General features: G+C 33.0%; 1 protein-coding gene across 2 annotated transcripts; it reads left to right on the top strand.

The window, feature by feature from the left end:
* The first annotated feature begins 18,523 nt into the window (after window positions 1–18,523).
* Window positions 18,524–22,657, top strand: LOC131602496 (nuclear transport factor 2-like). Of its 2 annotated transcripts, none has more exons than XM_058874625.1 (9): window positions 18,524–18,680; window positions 19,080–19,261; window positions 20,357–20,660; window positions 20,776–21,011; window positions 21,095–21,254; window positions 21,377–21,498; window positions 21,589–21,648; window positions 21,858–21,912; window positions 22,152–22,657. In XM_058874625.1, the coding sequence occupies exons 2-9, from the start codon at window positions 19,082–19,084 to the stop codon at window positions 22,391–22,393; spliced, it is 1,359 nt and encodes a 452-aa protein (XP_058730608.1). In that variant the 5' UTR covers window positions 18,524–18,680; window positions 19,080–19,081; the 3' UTR covers window positions 22,394–22,657. The 2 variants fall into 2 exon arrangements, with proteins under 2 accessions (XP_058730608.1, XP_058730607.1); XM_058874624.1 differs by having other exon boundaries at window positions 21,583–21,648.
* Window positions 22,658–23,230: the final 573 nt, after the last annotated feature.

The raw sequence follows: 23,230 nt of genomic DNA, 5'->3' as shown, positions 1-23,230 counted from the left end.
ATGCATAAAAGTAACTAACAAACTCCTATGCCAGTTGAAACCAGTAGAACCTTGAAATCAAATAAATATTAACATCTACAACTATGCTAGACTTTAGGTTTTTCATTAAGTTTGTAATAAAGTTCAAATTCTAAGTTCTGCATTTCTACAGTACCCTTGTCTTTCCTATCTTATTAGTTTCCAAATATCTCTACATAGCATAGCTTTCACTTTGTACAGTATACAAAAAAAATCATACAGATATTTAAAAAAAAAATACAATCACAATTGTTGTGGTTTGAGTTCCTAGCCATATTGTTTTGTGAATGTCGGCAACACATAAGACGAATAAGCATTATATTTCGCGGTAAGTGATTGAACAAACAATGAATCACTACTTCTCTAAAACCATGGAGTCCAATTTCAATTGCATGAATCCCTCCTGTGATTAAAATTGATTGGATTCCAGTAGAATTAGCACCTTTAATGTCATGGTGGAGAGAATCACCCATAACAATACAGTCAAAAATATCTCACGCAATTCAGAAAGTTCAGTCAGCAATCTTTCTCGCTTTCCAAGCTCATAGAAGTTTCAGAATCTATTATTTAACACTAAATAAAAATGAGTCATTGGCAACCAAGGAATTATTAAATATTAAGAGATTAACGAATAATGCAACTTACATTTGTAGTTGTTGTGAAAATATATCATTCTCCAAAGCAAATCTGGGTGACTCTAATTTTGTTTCAATCTTCGTTTTATTAAACCAAAACTCCTCTTTTAAATCCATGTTTTCCTCCATGAGATACTACTCAGCTGACAGTTGACCATCTACTAATAATTCAAGTTGTTTAATTTTCTCCTTGTAGTGGCTCAACATACTTGAAGTATGTTGAACATCTTCTTCCTTTTGTTGAGCCTATAGAGAATATGATACAAGTATTATAAGCTCATGATATTGAAAATATTGTACCTTACTCACATGGTCAACCTATAAATATTTATTTATAAGCCTATGGAGTAACAAATAATGCAATGCATAAAAAGGTGGAATTCTGGGAGTTACTTTTTTTAGCCAAAACAATGCATACCAAGCCTTTCACGCGATCAATTTTAATGTTTAAATTCTGGATTGTAGTCTCCCAATTTTTTCCCTCCTCAAGGCTCCAACCAAAGTAGCTTTCATTCGTTTGATCTGCCAAATATCACAGCTAAAACTATTAGTGAGGCTTATCGTGATGATTATTATAACTATTAATAAAATCCCTTGACAATATTAGTGTTGCATGGGAAGAATAATCAATATTTATGATAAAAGAAACAAAGAATTGTTGACGTTTGATAATTTGAAGCAATTAATTATACAAACCAAATGGATGGTCTGACATTGTTTTAGAGAATTATACTAGTATGGTACGTGAATTAGTTTACAAATTTAATAAAAATGAAATGAAAACAAAGACAAAATTATTTAACCAAGAGTTAATTATTTTTAAAAGAGTTAATAAACTCGTACCTATATTTTTTCTATATATAAAAATATTTTAATTAAAAATATATATTATTGATAAATATAAACCCATTCGTATAATTCTTGCATTATTTTCATTCAACCAATTAAAATGAACGTGTCTTATTTTTAGTAAGAAAATTGTATTAAATTTATTTCTGATTTTTATTGATAATAAGTATATTAATCATAATGCTCCACATAATGAAATTTGAATCAGAAAATGACAACATTTCCTTCCTATAGCATGATGCCAAGAATGGACAACATTCCAAATACAAACTTACCATTAATCGAGTTAATAACCTAGTCTAAATTATATATATAATTTGTACAAATACCACCAGAGTCTACAGTTGGGTCCTAGTGACAAAGTCATGTCCATGACCACATGAGTCCCTAATTTTCTCTAGCTTCTACAAGAAGACTTTTGTAGTGACTCAATTGAGTTTTGGTAGGATCATATCATATCTCACAAGAAAATCCATTTATCATGCGTAACAAAACTCATGATATACGTGTCAGCCTTGCAAAATACATGTTATAATAATCAATGTAATCTCATACCACAACATATTTAAATACATGTTACTTTGAATGTAATTCTACCAATTTGTTTTTAACAATCAAACCCGTCAAAGGCGACTTCATTGCTTCAACATCTGCTACTGAGACTTTGTAAATCTAAAAGGAAAAACATCAGCAATATATCCTGCAAAACTAACCACATAATCATCAAATTAACCATAAAATTAAAACCATAACTTTCTAAGAAAACCAAGCAAAACTAAATTTCACATGGCAGTGGCTGAAATCATTGAAATTGATTCACACAGTTTCAAACCCTAAAAGAGATACTAAAACTGACTCGCTCAATCCAACCGATGCACCACCGAAAAATCAATTTCCTGAAGTAAATAGAAATGTCACGAGAAGGGGGGGTTGAATTGTGACCCTTTTAAAATCTAGCTTTACTTTAATAAAAAACACAACCTCTCAAGGAATCCTTGGAGAAGAATGGTTAGAGTAAATATCATATAATATTTAGTGTAGTGTGTGTAACAATGTGATTAACAGTATATAATAAATAAATAAAGTAGAGTTTAAGAGAGATCACACAAGAGATTTATCCTGGTTCACCAATGTGGTTAGTCCAGTCCCCACACCTTGTGAGATTATCCTTTATTGAATCTTCTTAAAACAACTTTTTCTTCTATGTATTCTTAGCCTCACCAGGCTTACACTTCTGAATGGTATAGCTTACAGACAGCTTACACAATAATTGGTTTTGTATATCTTTGTTGTGATATACTTTGTGATCTCAGGATGTTTACAATAAGTTTCTAGATACTCTCTATATGGCAGTGAGTATATGAACTGAGATTTAGAATGATAACTCTAAAATTTATGTGTTCACTATTTGGTAGTGAGTATTGAAAGTAATTTGTAGAGTGAATGATAATGTTGGCTTTATGATCTTGGCTTTCTTTGTGTGCTTCAACAAATCGGTAGTGTGAAAATAGAATGTGTCTTCTATTTATAGAGCCAAAGCTTGAGTGCAAGCACCATAATAACCCTTGAAATATTTGTATGAGAAGTACTGAGAATTACTTGAGTAATGCTGGGAGCTTTGTCTTATTCTGGCAGGACTTAGTCTTATGCTGGCAAGACTTGGTCTTTATTCTGAGTAATGCTGGCATCTGGTAATTCTGACCTTTGACCCATTCTTCAAGGACTAATTCTGAGAAAGTAATTCTGGGAGAGTAACTCTGGGGCAGAAACTCTGGGACAGTAATTCTGAGAGAGTAACTCTGGGACGGTAACTCTGGGACGGTAACTCTGGGAGAAAGTAACTCTGGGACAGAAACTCTAGGACGGTAACTCTGGGAGAGTAACTCTGGGACGGTAACTCTGGGAGAGTAACTCTGGGACAGAAACTCTGGGACAGTAACTCTGGGACAGAAACTCTGGGACGATAACTCTGGGATGGTAACTCTTGGAGAGTAACTCTGGGACAATAATTCTGAGAGAGTAACTCTGGGACGGTAACTCTGGAAGAGTAACTCTGGGACGGTAACTCTGGGACAGATGCTGAGAATTACTCTTAGTAACTCTGAGAGAGTAACTCTTGACTTGTTTTGAGATTTATTCTTGGTAATGCTGAGAGTAACTCTTGACCTGTTCTGAGATTTATTCTTGGTAATGTTAAGAGTAACTCTTGACTTTTCATAATGTTATTCTTTTAAGGATCATAGTATAATATCTTGAGTGAGAATGAATGAACCTGTCTTATTTATTTCCACTAAAGAGCACTCAAATAACAAATAAGATCATAATCTTAATTATATTTACACAAGAATTTGTTATCTTCAAAACATCAAAAAGGATTCTTCCTCAACAATCTCCCCCTTTTTGATGATGACAAACTTCTTGTAATTAAGATTTTGATTTTTCAAATTGGAGAAATTTTGTGCTCCCCCTCAATTTATGCATCAATAAATAGATTGTGCTCCCCCTCAATTTAGGCATAAAAAATTGATGATTTTTATATATTTTGATTTTAAATAATTTCTCCCATAGTCATTCTCCCCCTTTTGTCATCATACAAAAAGTATGGAGAAATACATGAAAAAGGAAATGGGCAATATATGCAATATCATGGAGAAAGAGAGGAATCATCGAAAAATCTGAGCTAAATGCATATAAATAAGACATAGAAATAACATGTACCTTTTTTTAGTGATGTTTCTTACTCTTAGTATCAATGGTGAAAACATCTTCAAGTTGTATTTTATATTGTCCTCAGGCTCATTTGTTAATTTTAGCTTACCGAGAGATAATGATCATGTTGTTTGAATCTTCTTTAAAGGATTGTCTTGTTCTGACTCCATCATAAATATTTCCAATAATTTGATCTTGAGGATGATATTTGATAATTTTCCGACTCTTTGGAGGATCTTGAGAGGATGGAGTTTGTATAACCTCACTATTTTTGTTTATATCGAAATTGTAGTGTTGTTCATCTTCATCATCATTTTCCTTTCTTTTATCATCAAAGTCATTAAATTCATCAAAAATAACATGCACATTTTCTTCTACACTTTGATTTTTGAGATTGTATACCCTATATTTTTTGGAGGATGTAGAATATCCTAAAAATATACCTTTGATTGATTTTGAGTCAAACTTCTTCATACTTTCTTTATTTTTAAAAATATAACAATTGCATCCAAAAATATGAAAGTATGATATGTTTGGTTTTCTATTTTTCCAAAGTTCATATGGAGTTTTATTCAAGATATCTCTAATTGAAACATGATTCAAAATATAGCAAGCAGTGTTAATGGCTTCGGCCCAAAATTGTTTTTCAACATTTGATTCAAATAAAAAAATTCTAGCCATTTCTACAAAGATCTATTTTTTCCTTCAACAATTCCATTTTGTTTAGAACTTCTTGGGGAAGAAAAATTATGAGTGATTCCATTTTGATCAAAGAAAGATTTAAAGGATGAATTTTCAAATTCTTTCCCATGATCACTTCTTACAGAAATAATGTATAAACTTTTTTCACATTGAACCCTTTTGCAAAAAATTTTAAATGCATCCAAAGAATCATCTTTTTGTTTTAGAAATAAAACCCAAGTAAACCTAGAGAAATCATCAACTATTACAAGACCATATTTATTTCCATTAAGACTTGTAGTTTTGATAGGACCAAAAATATCAATATGAAGAAGTTCAAGAGGTTTATTTGTAAAAATTGTATTTTCGGATTGAAAACTACTCTTTACTTGTTTTTCTTTGATGCAAACTTCGCATAATTTTTCTTTATCAAAATTGATTTTAGGAAGACCTTTAACTAGATCAAGAATGAATAATTTGGAAATAATCTTCATACTTATATGACCAACTCGTCTATGCCAGATCCATCTTTCTTTTTCAATGGATATAAAACATGAATTAATTGAGAGTTCATCTAAGTCTAATAAATACAAATTTTTCTTTCTTGATCCAAAGAAAATGGTTTTTCCCGAGGATGATTGTTTTACTTCACACATGTTAGGTTTGAAAATAACTTCAAAGCCACTATCACATAGTTGACTTATACTTAGCAAATTATATTTCAAATCTTCCACGTATTGAACATCCTCAATCTTAATAGAATAAATCTTACCAATGATACCAATACCTTTGATTTTGGATTTGACATTGTTTTCAAAAGTTACTAATCCACCATCTTTTTCTTTGAATGATAAGAAGCATTTTCTATCTCCAGTCATATGTCTTGAGCAGCCACTGTCCAAGTACCAAAGCTTTTTCTTGTTTGCCAGAAGATATTCCTGTATCACAAGTTAGTAGTGATTTTGGTACCCATAATGATTTGGGTCCTTGATGGTTAATGCCTTTATGAAATATTTTCTTACTATAACACTTTGATTCATGATGACCATGATTGTTACAAAAAAAACATCTTTTCTTAATTTTGTCAAAAGATTTATAATAACACTTTGATTCATGATGGTTAGGCTTGCCACAATGAGAACATCCCTTTTTGAAATTTCCAACTTTTTTCTTATGATAGCAATCTAACACAACATGTCCAATTTTTTTACCGTAAGAGCATATCTTTTTGAACTTTAAATCTTCCTTTTTAGGTACAAAAAATTTTTCATAAAGCTTTTGTTTTTGTGAGGTTCTAAAACCTATTCCAGCTTTGTCAAATATTCCAACTTGAGATCCCATAATTTTTTGAAATGTCTCAGTGGATTTCACAAAGCTAGTAAGATCATTTGTTAGTTCTTCAACTTTTGTTTTCAAAGAATTGTTCTCTTTTTGAGTTTCACAAAGACTTTGAGGATGAACCTCACTTATCCTCTCATTGAGGATCTTATGTTGTTCAGAATTGTTACACTGAGTCAGTTGCATATTTTGAATGATTTTAAGATACTCATCATTCTTAATTTGCAAATTTTCTTTTTCTTTATTTATCTCATAAAGTTAATTTTTTAGAGATAAACATATTTTAGACAAAGTGTTTGAGTCATTTAAAAGATTATCAAACTCTATTTCAAGATGTTTACATAAAGATCAAGATTGAGAAACATCTACCTCTTCGATATATGAGTTTGTCATTAGACACATGTTGGCTTCTTTCTTTTCTAATTTTGAGGATGGTCTTTTATGCATTTGTTGAATTTCTTTTGAACTCACTAACTCGCCTTCATCCTCAACATGTTGAGTGTAACGTTGATGCTCTGTCTTTCTATTTCTTTGGGAGTGTTTTTTATTCTTAACCATTTCATTCGAAAATGATGGTCTACTTGAGGTTCCAACTACATGTACACACTTTGTTGGTTTTGACATTTCTTCCTGGATCTTTTCCTCTTACACGGTTAAGTGCTTAAACTTAGAGTCAGTGCTCTGATACCAATTGAAGTAAATAGAAATGTCACGAGAAGGGGGGGTTGAATTGTGACCCTTTTAAAATCTAGCTTTACTTTAATAAAAAACACAACCTCTCAAGGAATCCTTGGAGAAGAATGGTTAGAGTAAATATCATATAATATTTAGTGTAGTGTGTGTAACAATGTGATTAACAGTATATAATAAATAAATAAAGTAGAGTTTAAGAGAGATCACACAAGAGATTTATCCTGGTTCACCAATGTGGTTAGTCCAGTCCCCACACCTTGTGAGATTATCCTTTATTGAATCTTCTTACAACAACTTTTTCTTCTATGTATTCTTAGCCTCACCAGGCTTACACTTCTGAATGGTATAGCTTACAGACAGCTGACACAATAATTGGTTTTGTATATCTTTGTTGTGATATACTTTGTGATCTCAGGATGTTTACAATAAGTTTCTAGATACTCTCTATATGGCAGTGAGTATATGAACTGAGATTTAGAATGATAACTCTAAAATTTATGTGTTCACTATTTGGTAGTGAGTATTGAAAGTAATTTGTAGAGTGAATGATAATGTTGGCTTTATGATCTTGGCTTTCTTTGTGTGCTTCAACAAATCGGTAGTGTGAAAATAGAATGTGTCTTCTATTTATAGAGCCAAAGCTTGAGTGCAAGTACCATAATAACCCTTGAAATATTTGTATGAGAAGTACTGAGAATTACTTGAGTAATGCTGGGAGCTTTGTCTTATTCTGGCAGGACTTAGTCTTATGCTGGCAAGACTTGGTCTTTATTCTGAGTAATGCTGGCATCTGGTAATTCTGACCTTTGACCCATTCTTCAAGGACTAATTCTGAGAAAGTAATTCTGGGAGAGTAACTCTGGGGCAGAAACTCTGGGACAGTAATTCTGAGAGAGTAACTCTGGGACGGTAACTCTGGGACGGTAACTCTGGGAGAAAGTAACTCTGGGACAGAAACTCTGGGACGGTAACTCTGGGAGAGTAACTCTGGGACGGTAACTCTGGGAGAGTAACTCTGGGACAGAAACTCTGGGACAGTAACTCTGGGACAGAAACTCTGGGACGGTAACTCTGGGACGGTAACTCTTGGAGAGTAACTCTGGGACAATAATTCTGAGAGAGTAACTCTGGGACGGTAACTCTGGAAGAGTAACTCTGGGACGGTAACTCTGGGACAGATGCTGAGAATTACTCTTAGTAACTCTGAGAGAGTAACTCTTGACTTGTTTTGAGATTTATTCTTGGTAATGCTGAGAGTAACTCTTGACTTGTTCTGAGATTTATTCTTGGTAATGTTAAGAGTAACTCTTGACTTTTCATAATGTTATTCTTTTAAGGATCATAGTATAATATCTTGAGTGAGAATGAATGAACCTGTCTTATTTATTTCCACTAAAGAGCACTCAAATAACAAATAAGATCATAATATTAATTATATTTACACAAGAATTTGTTATCTTCAAAACATCAAAAAGGATTTTTCCTCAACATTTCCACCATTCATTTTTCGTTGTGATACCAAAATAACAAAAGAAATACCCAATGAAAAGGAGAAGAAAGAAGAAGAGCAAGGGAGACAGAATATGCAGAGATAGATAGATAGATAGATAGATAGATAGATAGATAGATAGATAGATAGATAGATAGATAGATAGATAGATAGATAGATGATAGATAGATAGATAGAGAGAGAGAGAGAGAGAGAGAGAGAGAGAGAGAGAGAGAGGACGAGTGAGAGAGTGTGTGTGTGTGAAGCTTCAGAAAATATGAAAAACAATTTGATTTGGACCAAGTGACATCATCAACCCATTCCAACCTAATGATCAAAGGAAAAAAAGTAACAAACATGTATTTGATATAGAACTATATGACATCATTAGTTGGAAAAAGTATTTTTTGGACACTAAATACCCTTATTTTGCTGAGGTGGAAGATGTAGAGGCTAGGGTAGAAAAATAAATTTCTCAGCCTAAAACTTTCTTATATGGTATATATAAAGCAACAAAGATGAGATGTAAAACACAAAGATAGACATGCAACAAAATATAAAATAGACATGCTACATGCAACAAATGCAAAATAGACATACAACACCAACATTCAAAATCTTACGGTTAAGTGGTTAAAATTATTATGTAAATTAATGCATTAGCAATATAAACAATGCACGATAGGTAAACAAATGCTCAAATGCACAACTTAGCAACACACATTTAAAAGACTTAAATGCAAAAAAGAACAATTAAAACATGTTAGAGATGAAGAGTAAAATAAAGAAGGTAATAAGTAAACCAATGAATATATGTAGAAATTTTTTTTACCCAATGATATAAAACAAGATACAAGAGTTATAGAGACATACCAATGTAGTCGGCAAAATTATGAAATGCTACAAAATAGTGTTAGTGAAAACAGAATATACATATCAAATGAAACTAAACATAATTCTCATTCTATTTAAAGCACGAAGAATCTAAGATTCCTAAATCTCTACATATCTTATGAAAGGATCCGATGAGTAGGGGTGTTCAAAATCAAACCGACCCAATATAAAACTACAAAACCAACCAAACCAAACTGAAACCGCAAAAAACCGCATTTGGTTCGGATGTGTTTGGGCCATTTTTTAACAAACCGCGCGATTCGATTCAATTTGCGGTTTGTATTTTACAAACCAAACCGAACCAAACCGCATTATGTTACAACCTCACAAACTTCGATTAATTTATATTCAACCCAAACTAAAACCTATTATGCCTTAGTCTTACAATTACAAATGATTTTTTCTTCCTCACACTTAAGGTTTCAGTTTAAGTCTTCATGAATCTCTCCTAGCGGTATTGCGCCTTCTTCTCATCTTCTTTTTCAAGTATATATCACTTATTCTTTTCTAGTCTTTCATCTCTTAAATTCTTTATATTTCATCTTATTATTTTTATTCTACTATTCTCTCTTCGAATTACATTTTTAATGTCCCTCTTCTTATTTAATCTCTCACCTCTTCTGCTTTTTCTTTTTCATCTTCTCTAATATTTCATCTTTTTTTTTTCTATTTCATTATAATGTTTTTGATATTATTTTATGCTATTATTTTATATTTTTTATTCCATTTTTTTCTAATATTAAGTATATTAAATGGAAAGTTGTTACCCAAATATGATGAATTATGTTGTTATTTAATAACACATAAATGAATAAATATAAAGTTATGTTGTCATTTATATGTGTATGTATGACTCAATAAATTTTTGTAAAAAAAACCGAACCAACCGATCCAATCCAAACCGCATTGGTTTGGTTCGGTTTTATTTCTAAAAGTCAACCTAACCAACCCGAATCACACACTTTTTGCTTTTGTGGTTCGAATAATTTTTTACGTAAAAACCGCGCAAACCCCACTGCGAACACCCCTACCAATGACAATGGTTTTATAAAAATGTCAGTAGTGCCAACATGATCTCATAGAAAATGGTGATGGGTTTCAATGTGTTTAGTTCGTAATGAAGTACTATATTCTTAGTAAGGCTTGCAACAATATTATTATCGCACTTAATCAGAATGCAACCAAGTTTTAAATCATAATCTAGGAATTGTTGTTTTAGCCATAAGACTTTAGCATATTAACTACCAACAACTACGTATTCAACCTCGACGGTAGAAAGAACAATGTTATGCTGCTTATTATTGTGTCAAGAAACTAAACAACTTCTAAATAAGTGATATGTACCACTAGTGTTTTTCCTATCTTACTTTCACTACGCAAAATCGGAATCAGAAAAACCTACTAAGCTACAAGCACTACTTTTAGGATACCAAATACCTTGAGGGGAGTTTATGTTAAGATACCTCAAAATATATTTTACAATCTTAAAGTGAGATTCCCTAGGCGATGCTTGATATCTAGCACACATGCACACGCTAAACATGATATTTGGCCTACTCGATGTTAAATAAAGTAAGGATCTGATTATACCTCTATACCTAATAATGTCGAAGTTCACTATTTTCTCGTCTTTATCAATAAGCACATTAGATGCCATAGGTGTTGAGATACTTTTTGAGTCTTTCATATCAAACTTATTGAGAAGCTCTAAGCAGTATTTTGCTTGACTTATGAAAGCGCCTTCTTTGACTTGCTTGATTTACAATTCTAAGAAATGTGTCACATCTCCCATAAGAGACATCTATAATTTTCCTGACATTAGACTCGCAAACTTTCAACAAAGAGATATATTAGTAGAACCAAAAATAATATCATCTACATATAATTGAACCAAAAGAATATGCTTTGCTTTACGTCTAATAAACATAGTGGTGTCAACTTTACCACGATCAAGTCCTTATTGGATTAATAAACCATCCAATCGCTCATACCAAGTGTTACGGCGCAATCAAAATTAGGTTCGAGAGTCGATTATGCACGGGGAAGGTATTAAGTATTATCACCCCTCACATTCGTTATATTCAATGAAAACCATTTTGTTAGTTTTGCAAAAGAGTGTTAGATTTTGTTATTTGCAATCTTTTAATTATTGTGAGATTAAAAAAGAATAAAGGACTAAAAGTAATTTTTTAATTAAAGTGTCTGAATAGACATTGGTTCTAGCTCTTATGTATCCTCTGGTGCGATGAGGAACTCAAGACTACTTAGTTCCTAGTAGAAAATAATTGTTTTTGGATTTTTTTAAAACAATGTTTGACGAGACGTTGAATCTCGCTCCTGCGTATCCCACGTATCCCCAGGTGCGATGGGGAGCTCAAGGCTATTTATGGGTAGAAAACTACGTACGTGCTGGTTGATTTTAGTGAATGATGCTTAGTCGCATTCTAGCAGTTAAACGTTGCCTGTTTCTCGCGCATGGGAGACTGAAGCATTTGTTTATGTTGTGGTAGAATGAATATGCTTGGATCACATTCTAGTAGTTAAACGTTGCTTGTATACTCGCCCATGGGAGGCTTAAGCATTTGTTTATATTGAGATAGAACGGATAAACATGTTCTTTGTGAAAAGGTTTTGGAGTATGCTAATGTGAAAATAGTTTGATTGGTTGAGTTGCTTTTAGGTGGAAGGAGAGCATTCTAACCACAAGCTAAGTACGACTAGCAATCAAAACACTCGTGAAACAGAGAGGATAAATACGTCAAAACCATTCCTTTTTCATCCCATCTTTTTTATAATTTTTTGAGTCAAATTAAGTCATAAGTCCTTAGTGGGAGAGAAACACTCTAACCACAAGCTAAGTACGACTACCAATAAAAAATGCTTGAGGAACAGAGAAGATAAGTAAGTATAAACCATTCCTTTTTCATCCCATAAGGGTTGTACTAAATTCTTTTAATTACCATGTCTTAAACGAAAGATAAGTATTTGAACTATAGGCTAAGTTGGACTAGAAATCAGAATACTCGAGAAACATAGAAGATAGATATGCCCAAACCATTTCTTTTTTTGACCGATTTTATTATGAAAAGATTTTGAAACTCTTTGATTATATGGGAAAAGAGCTCGGTGTTGACCAAGTGTTTGATTTGCGGTTGTTTTGAAAGTGTTTTTATTGAGTTTGGAAAATACGACTTGATTTTGATCAAGTGTTTTATTCGCATTTGATTGAGATTGAATGAAAAAATCTTTGAATCGAAGATTAATTTTATTGTGAAAGGTTTTAGTTTGATTTTCAAAATGTGCTTCATGTTGATCAAGTGTTTTATTTGTGTTGAAAATCATTTGATTATGAAAAAGCATGTAAACTCGATTTAACCACAACAAGATTTATCGTAGACATAATGCAAGGATGCAAATTAAGTTATTATACACAAAAACAAAATATAAAGGTGTGAGTTAAGATCTCGTAACGTAACAAATTGATTTAACGTGACACAATATTCAGAGCATTTTGCTGGATTTAGATGCATGTTGTGTTTCCTGACTGTCCCTAGGATATCCTCTAAATTTTTTGCACGACTCTTCCATTCCGACGTCTTCATTATCATGTCGTCAATATAAACATTCAAGTTATGCCATATCTTTTTAGAAAACACCATATCTGCGAGCCTCTTATAGGTGGCGTTAGCGTTCTTGAGCCTAAAAGGCATGAAGTTGAAATAGTGGTTGACATGGTTGGACATGAATTCCATCTTGGGTGCATCTATGAGGTCCATATTAATATGGTGATGCTCTCAATAGGCATCCATGAAACTTAACATCTAGTATCCAGAAAATCTGTCAATCAGTTAGGAAGAGCGTATGGATCTTTGGGATATGAAATATTAATATCAATGAAATCAACCCACAAACGTCACTTGTTTGACGCCTTCCTCAGAAAGACCGTATTAACAAACCATGAAAGGGTATTTGACCTCTATTACGAAACCAGTGCTTGTCAGCTTCTGAACTTCCTCGTCAATGGTTGTTCTCTTTTCCTTGACAACCTTGGACTTCCGTTGAGATACCAACTTGACAGCGGGGTATTTGGCGAGGTGATTACATACTACTCTAGTATCAATGTCATGCATATCTGAGTAGGGATGGCAATCAGACCCGAACCCGCGGGTTCCACCCGCACCCGAACCCAAGTCAACGGGTGAAACCCCGAGTTGACTGGGTTTGAGTTCGGGTTCGGGTGCCACCCGATATTTCGGATGCGGGTTTGGGTAGTATGAAACCCGCACCCGAAATCACACCCGCTTATATATATATATATATATATATATATATATATATATATATATATATTATATATTATATATTATATATTATATTATATATATATATGTTATATATATATATATTATATTATATATTATATTTTATATATATATATATGTTATATATATATATTATATTATATATTATATTTTATATATATATATATATATATATTATTATATTTTATATATATATATATAATATTGTGGAAAATTGTAAGAAAATTGTAGAAAAAATGTATTTTATGTATTTTGTTGCGGGTTCGGGTTTGGGTGAAAAAACCCGAACCCAACGGGTGTGGGCGTGGGTGTTGTTTTGTCACCCGAATAGGCTTTGGGTTTGGGTTCAATTTCGGGTGGTGATTTCGGGTGCGGGTTTGGGTAGTGTGAAACCCGCACCCGACCCGACCTGTTGCCATCCCTATATCTGAGGGTGCCTAAGCGGACATGTCGATGTTCTTCTTGAGTAAGGCAATCAAATCATCTTCTTTACACTCGGGCAATGAGGTTCCCAACTAAGGGACTTAATGGGTCAGAGACCCAATCTAGATGCCGTTTAAATCTTTTATTGGGGTAAGTTTTTCGCTTTATACTCCCAATCTAGGTTCCTAGCTTGCAACATTAGTGTCATCTATTTCTGGACAAGGGATGTCATCTAGGGTAATGGGTTCCCTCATTACTTTCAAGCCTACTCTGGTAACACTCTTGGGTGATCAATTGATTCCCTTTGATCGCACCAATAGGTTAAGGGTGAGCCTTCCAAGATGATATTGTAAGAAGATGTGGCGTCTACTACAAGGTACTTCAATTTGATAGTTATGACACTCTTCCTTGAGCCGAATATTATTTTGAGGGTGATATGGCCCCTGACCTGCACTTGCTCGCCTATAAGACCGATTAGGGGTCCTTTGAAAGCTTAAATACTATTGGGATCAAGATGGAGCCCCTAGAAGGCACTTCCGAACAAGATGTCTGTTGAGATGTCAGGATCAATTAACACTCGCTTCACATTCCAAATGGCATACTGGATTGTGATGGCCATGGGATCATTATTATGATGGAGCACACCGATTGTATATTCTCTTAAAAAAGTGATTTTGGGTTATCGGCCCCTGCCCAATATTTTAAGAGCTTTAACATATGTGATATTTAGTGTTAACACATGTTAGGCGTACTTCCTTCGGGAAGAGCTAGATTCCTTCTAGCGAAACCTCCAGTGATAGTGTTGACGATCTTCTTGGAAATTTGCTCGAACATTTTCGTGAGAAGATGATGCAAGCAACAATGAGTGTGGCCCATGTTAGTTTATCATGCCACACAATGAGCTTCAATTGTACTGGCTAAAATTACAAATGCGTGACAATCCTCTAGTGATTAAGAGCTGCTAGAGACTTTAAGGTTATTGTAGGGTGAAACAACTGGATCGAAATCATCAGATGAAATCAATGAAGTCGCCATCGATTGTTTATTTATCCCACAAAATGGGAAAGGAAAACATCAACTAAAACCTATAAGGAAAAACAAACAAAGGTCTTACGACCCAGAGGAATAGGTAAGGGTGTCTGTTACGCAAGGAGAAACAGATTTCAAATGATAAAACAAATAAAGCTTAGAAGTCGTGAGAAGACAAAAACAAATTGTATATGACATGTTGTTAAAATTGAGGAATAAGACAAGATAATGAAAAATATGATTTCACTTTGCAATAATTTTAACAAAATAGTTTAGCACGAGAAGTAATATATAGTTAAAACAATGAGCTTTGGCAAACCCCAAACTGAACCAAAAAATTCAATCGATTGAACCAACATCACATACACAATTCATTTATTTGAATTCTTCAATTACATTTTTGTCTTAGTTTGAAGAATCCAAAGAAACCGAACCATTAACCTAAGGTTTTTCTGCCTCAATGTTATATTCAATTTAAAAAAATTCAAACATGTGATCCTCTCAGTTCTCTTTTTCTATCTTTTCATTCTTCCATTGTAGGGGGTGGTTTTTGGCCATTTTTGGCTAAATATCACCCCTCAACACCCTTTTTCTTTCTCTTTTTATTTAAATAAGTGGTTATCCATATAGAGTTGCTTCTTCTTTTGTGTGTTTTTAAGTTTTCATTATCACGTGTGGTGTTTTTTGGTTTTCCCGCCTTAGTACGGTGTTTGTTGGTTTTCCCGTCTTAATACAGTATTTGTGGGTTCATAATTGACACATTCACTTCAAATCATTGCAGATCTGAGGAAGACTTGGGCGTCAATGTTGCAGATCCAGAAGTATGAATATTCTGGTGACTTTTATTTTGTCATATTTGTAGGCACTTTCATGTTGCCGTTGTATGCTATTAACCTAGGTGCTGCAAGATTGTTTGTTGATTCACCTTTTTTAGTTTTTAGCGTTCTTAAATTTGTAATGATCGATGTATTTTTCAATTTGAATGAATGAATATCTTTTTAGTCAAAAAAAATTCAAACATGTCTTTATGAGTTTGTATTATCATTTTTAACATCAATATTAAGAGGGACTCAAAATCAGAAGCATCTAGATCTTGAATTATAGTCTCCTAAAATTACAATATCTTATTTCCATAACCAAGCACCTAATTCATCTATTTTCAAATTCAATTTCCAAAATCGCACACATAACAATTATCCAACTTAAACCCCAAATAAATGACAACAAATGACATTAAATTTGATATTCATATAATGTCAAACATGGATGTTATAATACATATAAATATAGGAGTCACCAGATGTTAACTCCAATTTATGATGAGAAAAGTGACAATCATTGAGATCTTGTTAAAAAACATTGACATATGAGACAACATTACTATCAATGTTAAGTACTTGATAACTACATTACATTCATTCATACGTAATTAATTATATTACATACATACTTGACTATTTTGTAATTCTTAAAAACCAGTGGAGTAATAATCTTTCACAAGTCTTAGGCCATAATACATTTGATTTTACATACAAACTAAGGTTAAGGACTCTAGTTCCCTGTACTAAGCATGTTTGTCTAAAAAACACCAAACAAAACAAATCTAATCGAATAATATTTACTAATTTGATTATAACAAATCTATTTTTTATCTGTCTACAAATGAATGACACACATTAACTAAGATGCATATCTGTCAATAAGACTTTCTTCATGTTATCAATTAAGGTGTCTGTAGAATAAATCCATGACAAAAACAACAACATTTTGAGAAAAATATCATTATTATTATTATTGTAAACTCATGACCCGTAAGGACATAATTAGGAAAAACAAACATACTAGAAGAGAGAAAAATGTGTAAAATCATGTAATAAATTTGTTGCCCGCATTACAAATAGAATAATTATTTAAATATAAATAAATAACTCACTAAAATCATAAATTCAAATCACTAAATCCATTAAACATTTACAAATTGAAACAAGAATAAAATAAATTCAAAATAATTGTGTTTCGTAATTTAATTGAAACATAATTATCTAAGTAATAATTAGGTTAATAATATCACCCTAATAAATTCTTAATCAAACAATCAACAATTAAATCAATATTTTAAACCCTAAACTGAACCAAACAATTCTATCCATAAAGACAACATCGCATGCACCGTTCTATTATTCAAACTGTTCAATCACAATTTTATCTTAGATTGAAAGCATAAAATGTCTAACATTTAAATCAATACACAAATTTGAAATATAGTGAAGGGAAGGGGGAAATTTACCTCCAAAGCTTATTTTGGTAGTATGTTTAGGAAAAACCTGAAAGATTCCACAAATAAAAGCCTTCACTGTTGTTCTTCCTATGTTCTCCTTGTTTTGGTAGAGTTAAGGGGACACATAAAGAGGATTTAGGAAGCAAAATACAGTGGAAATGTCTAGGATTATTGAACGCAAAACACAATGGAAAAGTTTAGGGTTATTGAGTGAAAGCACAATTGAGAGGTTAAGATGAACATAAAAGAGATTAACGGAACGAAGAAGACAAATTATGGATTATGGAAGAGGAACTGAAAAAAATGGAAGGAGAAGGCGAGTAAAGCACGAAAATGATTTAGGGTTTGGAAAGAAGCGAGTAAAGGAAAGAATTGCAAGCTATATATATATATATATGCGTTGGTTTTTTAAATATTGAAAAACATCAACTGTCAAACCAATCAAATAGAAAAGTTAGGCGTTAAAAAAATTAATGTTAAATTAAATAACTTCTAGACCAGATTTCTCATGGATGAACCACTACGGACAATAAATAAGAACTACTATATTAATCAAGCTCAGGAACTCCATTATACGCTTTAGACACAAAATCACACATTTTTTTCTTTTTTTCACCATCCCTTGCCTCTTCCTCCAATTTTTTACTCGCAAGCCACCATTCTTGTCATGAATTATTTCTGTCATTCCCGCCAATTCACTGAACCTTCATTAGATGTTCTTCTTAGATAACAAAATGATTTCAAACAAAAATATATGAAATTTATGATTTCTTTAAATTAAAATTATGTTTTTTTAGAATGAAATCAATAATAACTATCAAATGATTCTGCATGGAACTAATTTTTTAAATAGAAACGAACCTATTTAATGGTTCATCTTAAACCTCACCTTAAAATTAAGGTTAAATAAACTAAAATAAAATGACAATCCAAAATCCCATATCAATGGTGTGTTTCAAATCATAAGACATTACTAATGTGAAACATTTCAATCATAAAAAACAATAATGTGAAACATAAATAACCCGGACAAAGAGGGAGTGATAGATAAACAAGAACACGGGGAAAGAAAGAACCAACCAACCAAACACATTGGGCTTGGTCCCAGAGACAACATTAAACCGGGTTATTTATTTTCACTTCAAAATAAAAATAAAAAAACCCTTGAAAATTAAAATAAATGAAAAATTCGGGTATAAATATTTACCAATAATTTAACCCTTGCACAAACCTCGCGACAGATCCTACTCTCTCTACTCACTCATCAGCCGCATTCTTCTTCCTCTCCAATCGTTCCTTGATCTCTCCATCACCAGAAGGAGGTAACCTCTTCTACACTGTTTTCGATTATTCTTCGATCTTTCGTATTCAACGATTCAATTCACATGTTTTATTTCACTATATGTTGTTTTAATTATTCACTCTTTGTTGTTTCTGATAGTTTATTAGGGTTTCGTTTTAATCTGTATGTGAGATTTAGGGCTTTTGAATTAAAGTATTTTTTTAAATTAAAAAACTAAGATTTGTTATTTATTTTTAATTTCTCTCGTTTTAATCGTTAACGTTACGGTTTCGGTATTTGATTTCTATCGTTTGAATGGTTTAAATTAAGACATTTGTTTTATTGTTGGATTTGATGATGAATGATGATTGATTTTTTTTTGTCGTGTGTTGTTTAATTCGATTTTGAAATAACTCATGATTGGGTTTTTGTTTTGTAGAGATGGCAGTTTCTGAAGTAGCCTCAACCCCGACCACTCAGATGGTTGGCAATGCTTTTGTGGAGCAGTATTACTCTATTCTGCACCGTGACCCGGATCAGGTTCACAGGTTTTACCATGATTCAAGTGTCTTGAGTCGACCTGAGGAAGATGGTACCATGACATCTGTCACTACCACTGCGGTAAATTCTAATAATTGGGTTATGATTTGAAGCTATCTTATGTATGATCATGTCTTATGATTTGAATTAATCGCCTATTTTTTTATGTTAATTGTCTGTTGAGAAATGTTTGATTCTATGTGAACCGAAAAAAGTATTAAATTTTATTATGATTCATTGTGATTGTCATTTGTGAATTTCGTAGTAAATCCGTGTTATCAAATATCAGCGATTGTGGTGTTATGGCGGATATACATGTCAGTTTTTGGGTTCGCCGCAATGATAAATATTAGCCGATATTATGGGTTTTTCTACCATAGTCCGCTAGATCGGCCACAAAGTATCCAATATGGCGCCACGCTGTAATAAATGCAAGATTTCAATCCTCTTTTTATTGTGTATTATTATCTTGATTGTCTGTTGAGAAAAGCAAAAAATATTAAAAGTTATTGTGATTCATTGTGATTGACATTTGTGAATTTCATAATAAATCAGTGTTATCAAATATCAGCAATTGTGTTGTTATGGCGGATATACATGGCAGTTTTCGGGCTCGCCGCAATGGTAAATATTGGCCGATATTGCGGGTATTTCCGCCATATTCCGCTATACCAGTGCCACAAAGCGTCCAATATGGCTGGTGCCACACCACACTGTAATAAAGTCAATATTTCAATCTTCTTTTTATTGACTATTATTATCTTGATTGTCTGTTGAGAAATGTCTGCTTCTATGTGAAGCAAAAGATATTAAAATTTATTATGATTCATTGTGATCGACATTTGTGAATTTCATAATAAATTAGTGTTATCAAATATTTGCAATTGCGGTGTTATGGAGGATATACATGTCGGTCTTGTGGCTCGCCGCAATGGTAAATATTGGCCGATATTGCGGATTTTTCCGGCATAATCCGCTATTATGGCGCCACAAAGCGTCCAATATGGCGCCACATTGTAATAATGCAATATTTCAATCCTCTTTTTACTGTTCAAGATCATGTTTGGTGATCTTATTCTCGTGTTTTATTTTTTTAATGCTTTTTTTATTAAGACTATGGTTATTGTGACAGATGGTTTAACATTGTCTGACTTTAATTTATTTATCTTGATGCAGGAAATTGATAAAAAGATACAATCTCTCGATTACACAAGCTTTAGGGTAGAGGTTCTGAGTGCTGATGCTCAACCCTCGTTTAATAATGGGGTAATGGTTGTAGTGACCGGCTGCTTGACTGGAACTGACAATGTTAAGCGCAAGTTTGCTCAATCATTTTTCCTAGCTCCACAGGACAAGGGCTTCTATGTTTTGAATGATGTTTTTAGATATGTTGATGAGTATAAGTCAATTGATATTGAGTCTGTACCAGCAAATGATGTTGATGAAAGTGCTCCATCAGAAGCTTTTACTCCAGAGCCAGGTAAATCTCATCTGAAGTAATTCAATTTTGTTGTCTTCTTTTATTCCTCATATAATAGTATTTTTTACCGTTGGAAGTTTGGGTTTTAAATTTTGCTCTTGATTGTTCACTATAGAGCCTGTCCATGTTCCTGAAGAAATTCCACCCAGTCAACCTGTTATTGCTGATACTGAGACTATCATCAGCAAAGAAGTGACCCTTCCAGTGGAGAATGGAAAATTACCAGTTGTTGAAACTGTGATTCCTGTTAATCATGTTAAAGAGCCAATCCATCAAGAATTACCCCCAGTCACTGAGAAAGTTGCTTCTAGTGCACAAGAGGATACTCCTAAAAAGTCTTTTGCATCCATTGTGAGTTTTATTCATTTATTTATTTACTCGCGTCTTTATTTTTAAGTATCCGACAATAATTTTTTTGCAATAATTTGTTCCAGGTGAATGCCTTGAAAGATAATTCTGCTCCTTTCCATTTGAGGGCTTCCCCTGCAAAACCCGCTGTGCAACCACCCCGTGTACACAGCACCGTGCCTGCTCCTGAAGTACAAGCCCCGCCTAACACTGACATTCCACTGGAAAGGAATAATGAGAATTCAGGTAATTTTAATTTACCAATTCTACGTTTTTATGGTTAATTATTTATATACTTTATAACTCAGTATAAAGATTCTCAATCAAACGCAATGTTCTGTCATAACTTCTGTAGTTTGTTTCCTCAGGTAAGGCTCATGCAATATTTGTTGCGAATTTGCCTATGAATGCAACAGTAGAGCAATTGGATCGGGTTTTCAAGAAATTCGGTTCCATTAAACGTGATGGTATTCAAGTTAGAAGTAACAAGGTGCGCTTCTTTTAAGCATTTCCAACACCTGTTTTACTGAATGCACATTGACTACAGTTAGTGATGTAATTTCCTTTTCTTTAGCAACAGGGATCCTGTTTTGGTTTTGTGGAATTTGAATCCGCTGCTTCATTGCAAAGTGCCCTAGAGGTATGCAGTATTTCTATCAATTCTTATTATCCACAAGGTTTATTTTCTAATTTTGTCTGGGTTTTATAAATCTTTATGGGATTGAAATGTATCAAGTGAGACATTCCTTGTATTTATTTATTAAAAATTTCAATATCTTAACTATATTTTGATTATTTTCTAATGCGTGAAGAAGTGTTTCATCCGAAGAATTGTATGTAATATTTCAGGCTTCTCCTCCTGTTATGTTGGACAACCGCAGACTTTCCATTGAAGAAAGGCGAGGCAAGTGTTGTACTTCTCTTGCCAGATTTTCTTGATATTATCCTGTCTTTCACTAGTTTATGCTATAAGATAGCATATAATTGTGTACTTAGATTCCTATGATTCTGAGGATATTACATGCTCATGATGCTCTTAAACATTGCATTATGAAAAACTGTGCTCTGCCATTATTGCCTTTGCCTCTATTATTTGTATATTGGTTATTGCAGCTAACAATGATAGGGTGCGATATTCATCAGGGCGGAGTGGATACCGCAACGACCGAAATGACGGTTTCAGGGGCCGTGGCAACTTTGGTGGCGGCCGTGGTGGTGGAGGCAGCTTCAACGGAAGGAATGATTTTGAGAAGAGAGGCGATTTCTCTGGCCGGCCTCGAGGAGGCAATAATAATGGGCGAATCAACGGAGATGCTGTGCCAAGGAGTTATCAGAATGGTGGTGGAAAAGCCCCTCGTCAACAAGCACCGGTGAAAGTTCAATAAATTGATTCTTTTTATTGGTAATTGAGTGGGCGGCAGCGGGAGTTTTAGTAGATAGAGCATCTAGGGATTTTGGTTTGCATTTGAACTAGAGTCTTTACATTTGGTCTGAGTTCTTTGGTTAAATTAAGTGTTTCTACTCTTTTTTTTCTTGATCTCTTCCAATTTTGTTACTTATTTACTGTATCTAATTTTCTAGCATGATTGTTTTGGGATTGGTCAGTTATATACCATTTTTATTTAGAATATTGATGTCTTTTTTTATTATTATTACTATTATCACAAGCAAATTTATATTTACACTAGGAATGTTTTATGCTACTTAAAAAATTTAAGTTTCAACAAGCAAAGAATTTTGGTCAATAGTGGAAATGATTGACTTAAAAAAAAAACTTCATATTCTAAAAATGTTTTATTTTCCCCTTAACTCCGACACTTTCTTTATCTTCTTGTAGTTGGTATGTTATATTTTTTTTTTTATGTATAGCAAATACAATTATTAATTATAATTAATTATAATAAGTTATTCGGTGGTGGGAGAGCACCTCTTCTCTATAAGGGAGAATTTATCTTGTCATCTCCTAAATTATACGACACTTTCTTTATTTTCTTGTAGTTGATGTGAAATTTTTTTTATGAATAATAAGGTATTAAAAAAAAACATGAATAACCATGTTTCGGAGTTGATTACCTAAATAACCATGTTTCAGAAAATCTATATATTGAGGCGCCAAATGAATTGGTGATACCTCCTAAAGTTGTAAAGGAGGCGCCAAATGAGATTGACTAAGGGCCATATGGAATGGCGTCTCCTTGTTAATTTTGTGAGTAGGAACCAAT

This window comes from Vicia villosa, linkage group LG5 (assembly GCF_029867415.1).
Source record: "Vicia villosa cultivar HV-30 ecotype Madison, WI linkage group LG5, Vvil1.0, whole genome shotgun sequence".
Taxonomy (NCBI): Eukaryota; Viridiplantae; Streptophyta; class Magnoliopsida; order Fabales; family Fabaceae; genus Vicia; species Vicia villosa.
Note: the sequence above shows the minus strand (reverse complement) of the source record. Positions and strands in the feature narration are given on the sequence as shown.

Excerpts from the sequence above, each read along its gene's own strand:
- LOC131602496 (XM_058874624.1), top strand. The coding sequence starts at position 19,082 with ATGGCAGTTTCTGAAGTAGCCTCAACCCCGACCACTCAGATGGTTGGC. Across the intron at positions 21,012-21,094 it reads AAAAGTCTTTTGCATCCATT|GTGAATGCCTTGAAAGATAA; the intron begins GTGAGTTTTATT and ends AATTTGTTCCAG. Across the intron at positions 21,499-21,582 it reads TTCAAGTTAGAAGTAACAAG|CAACAGGGATCCTGTTTTGG; the intron begins GTGCGCTTCTTT and ends CCTTTTCTTTAG.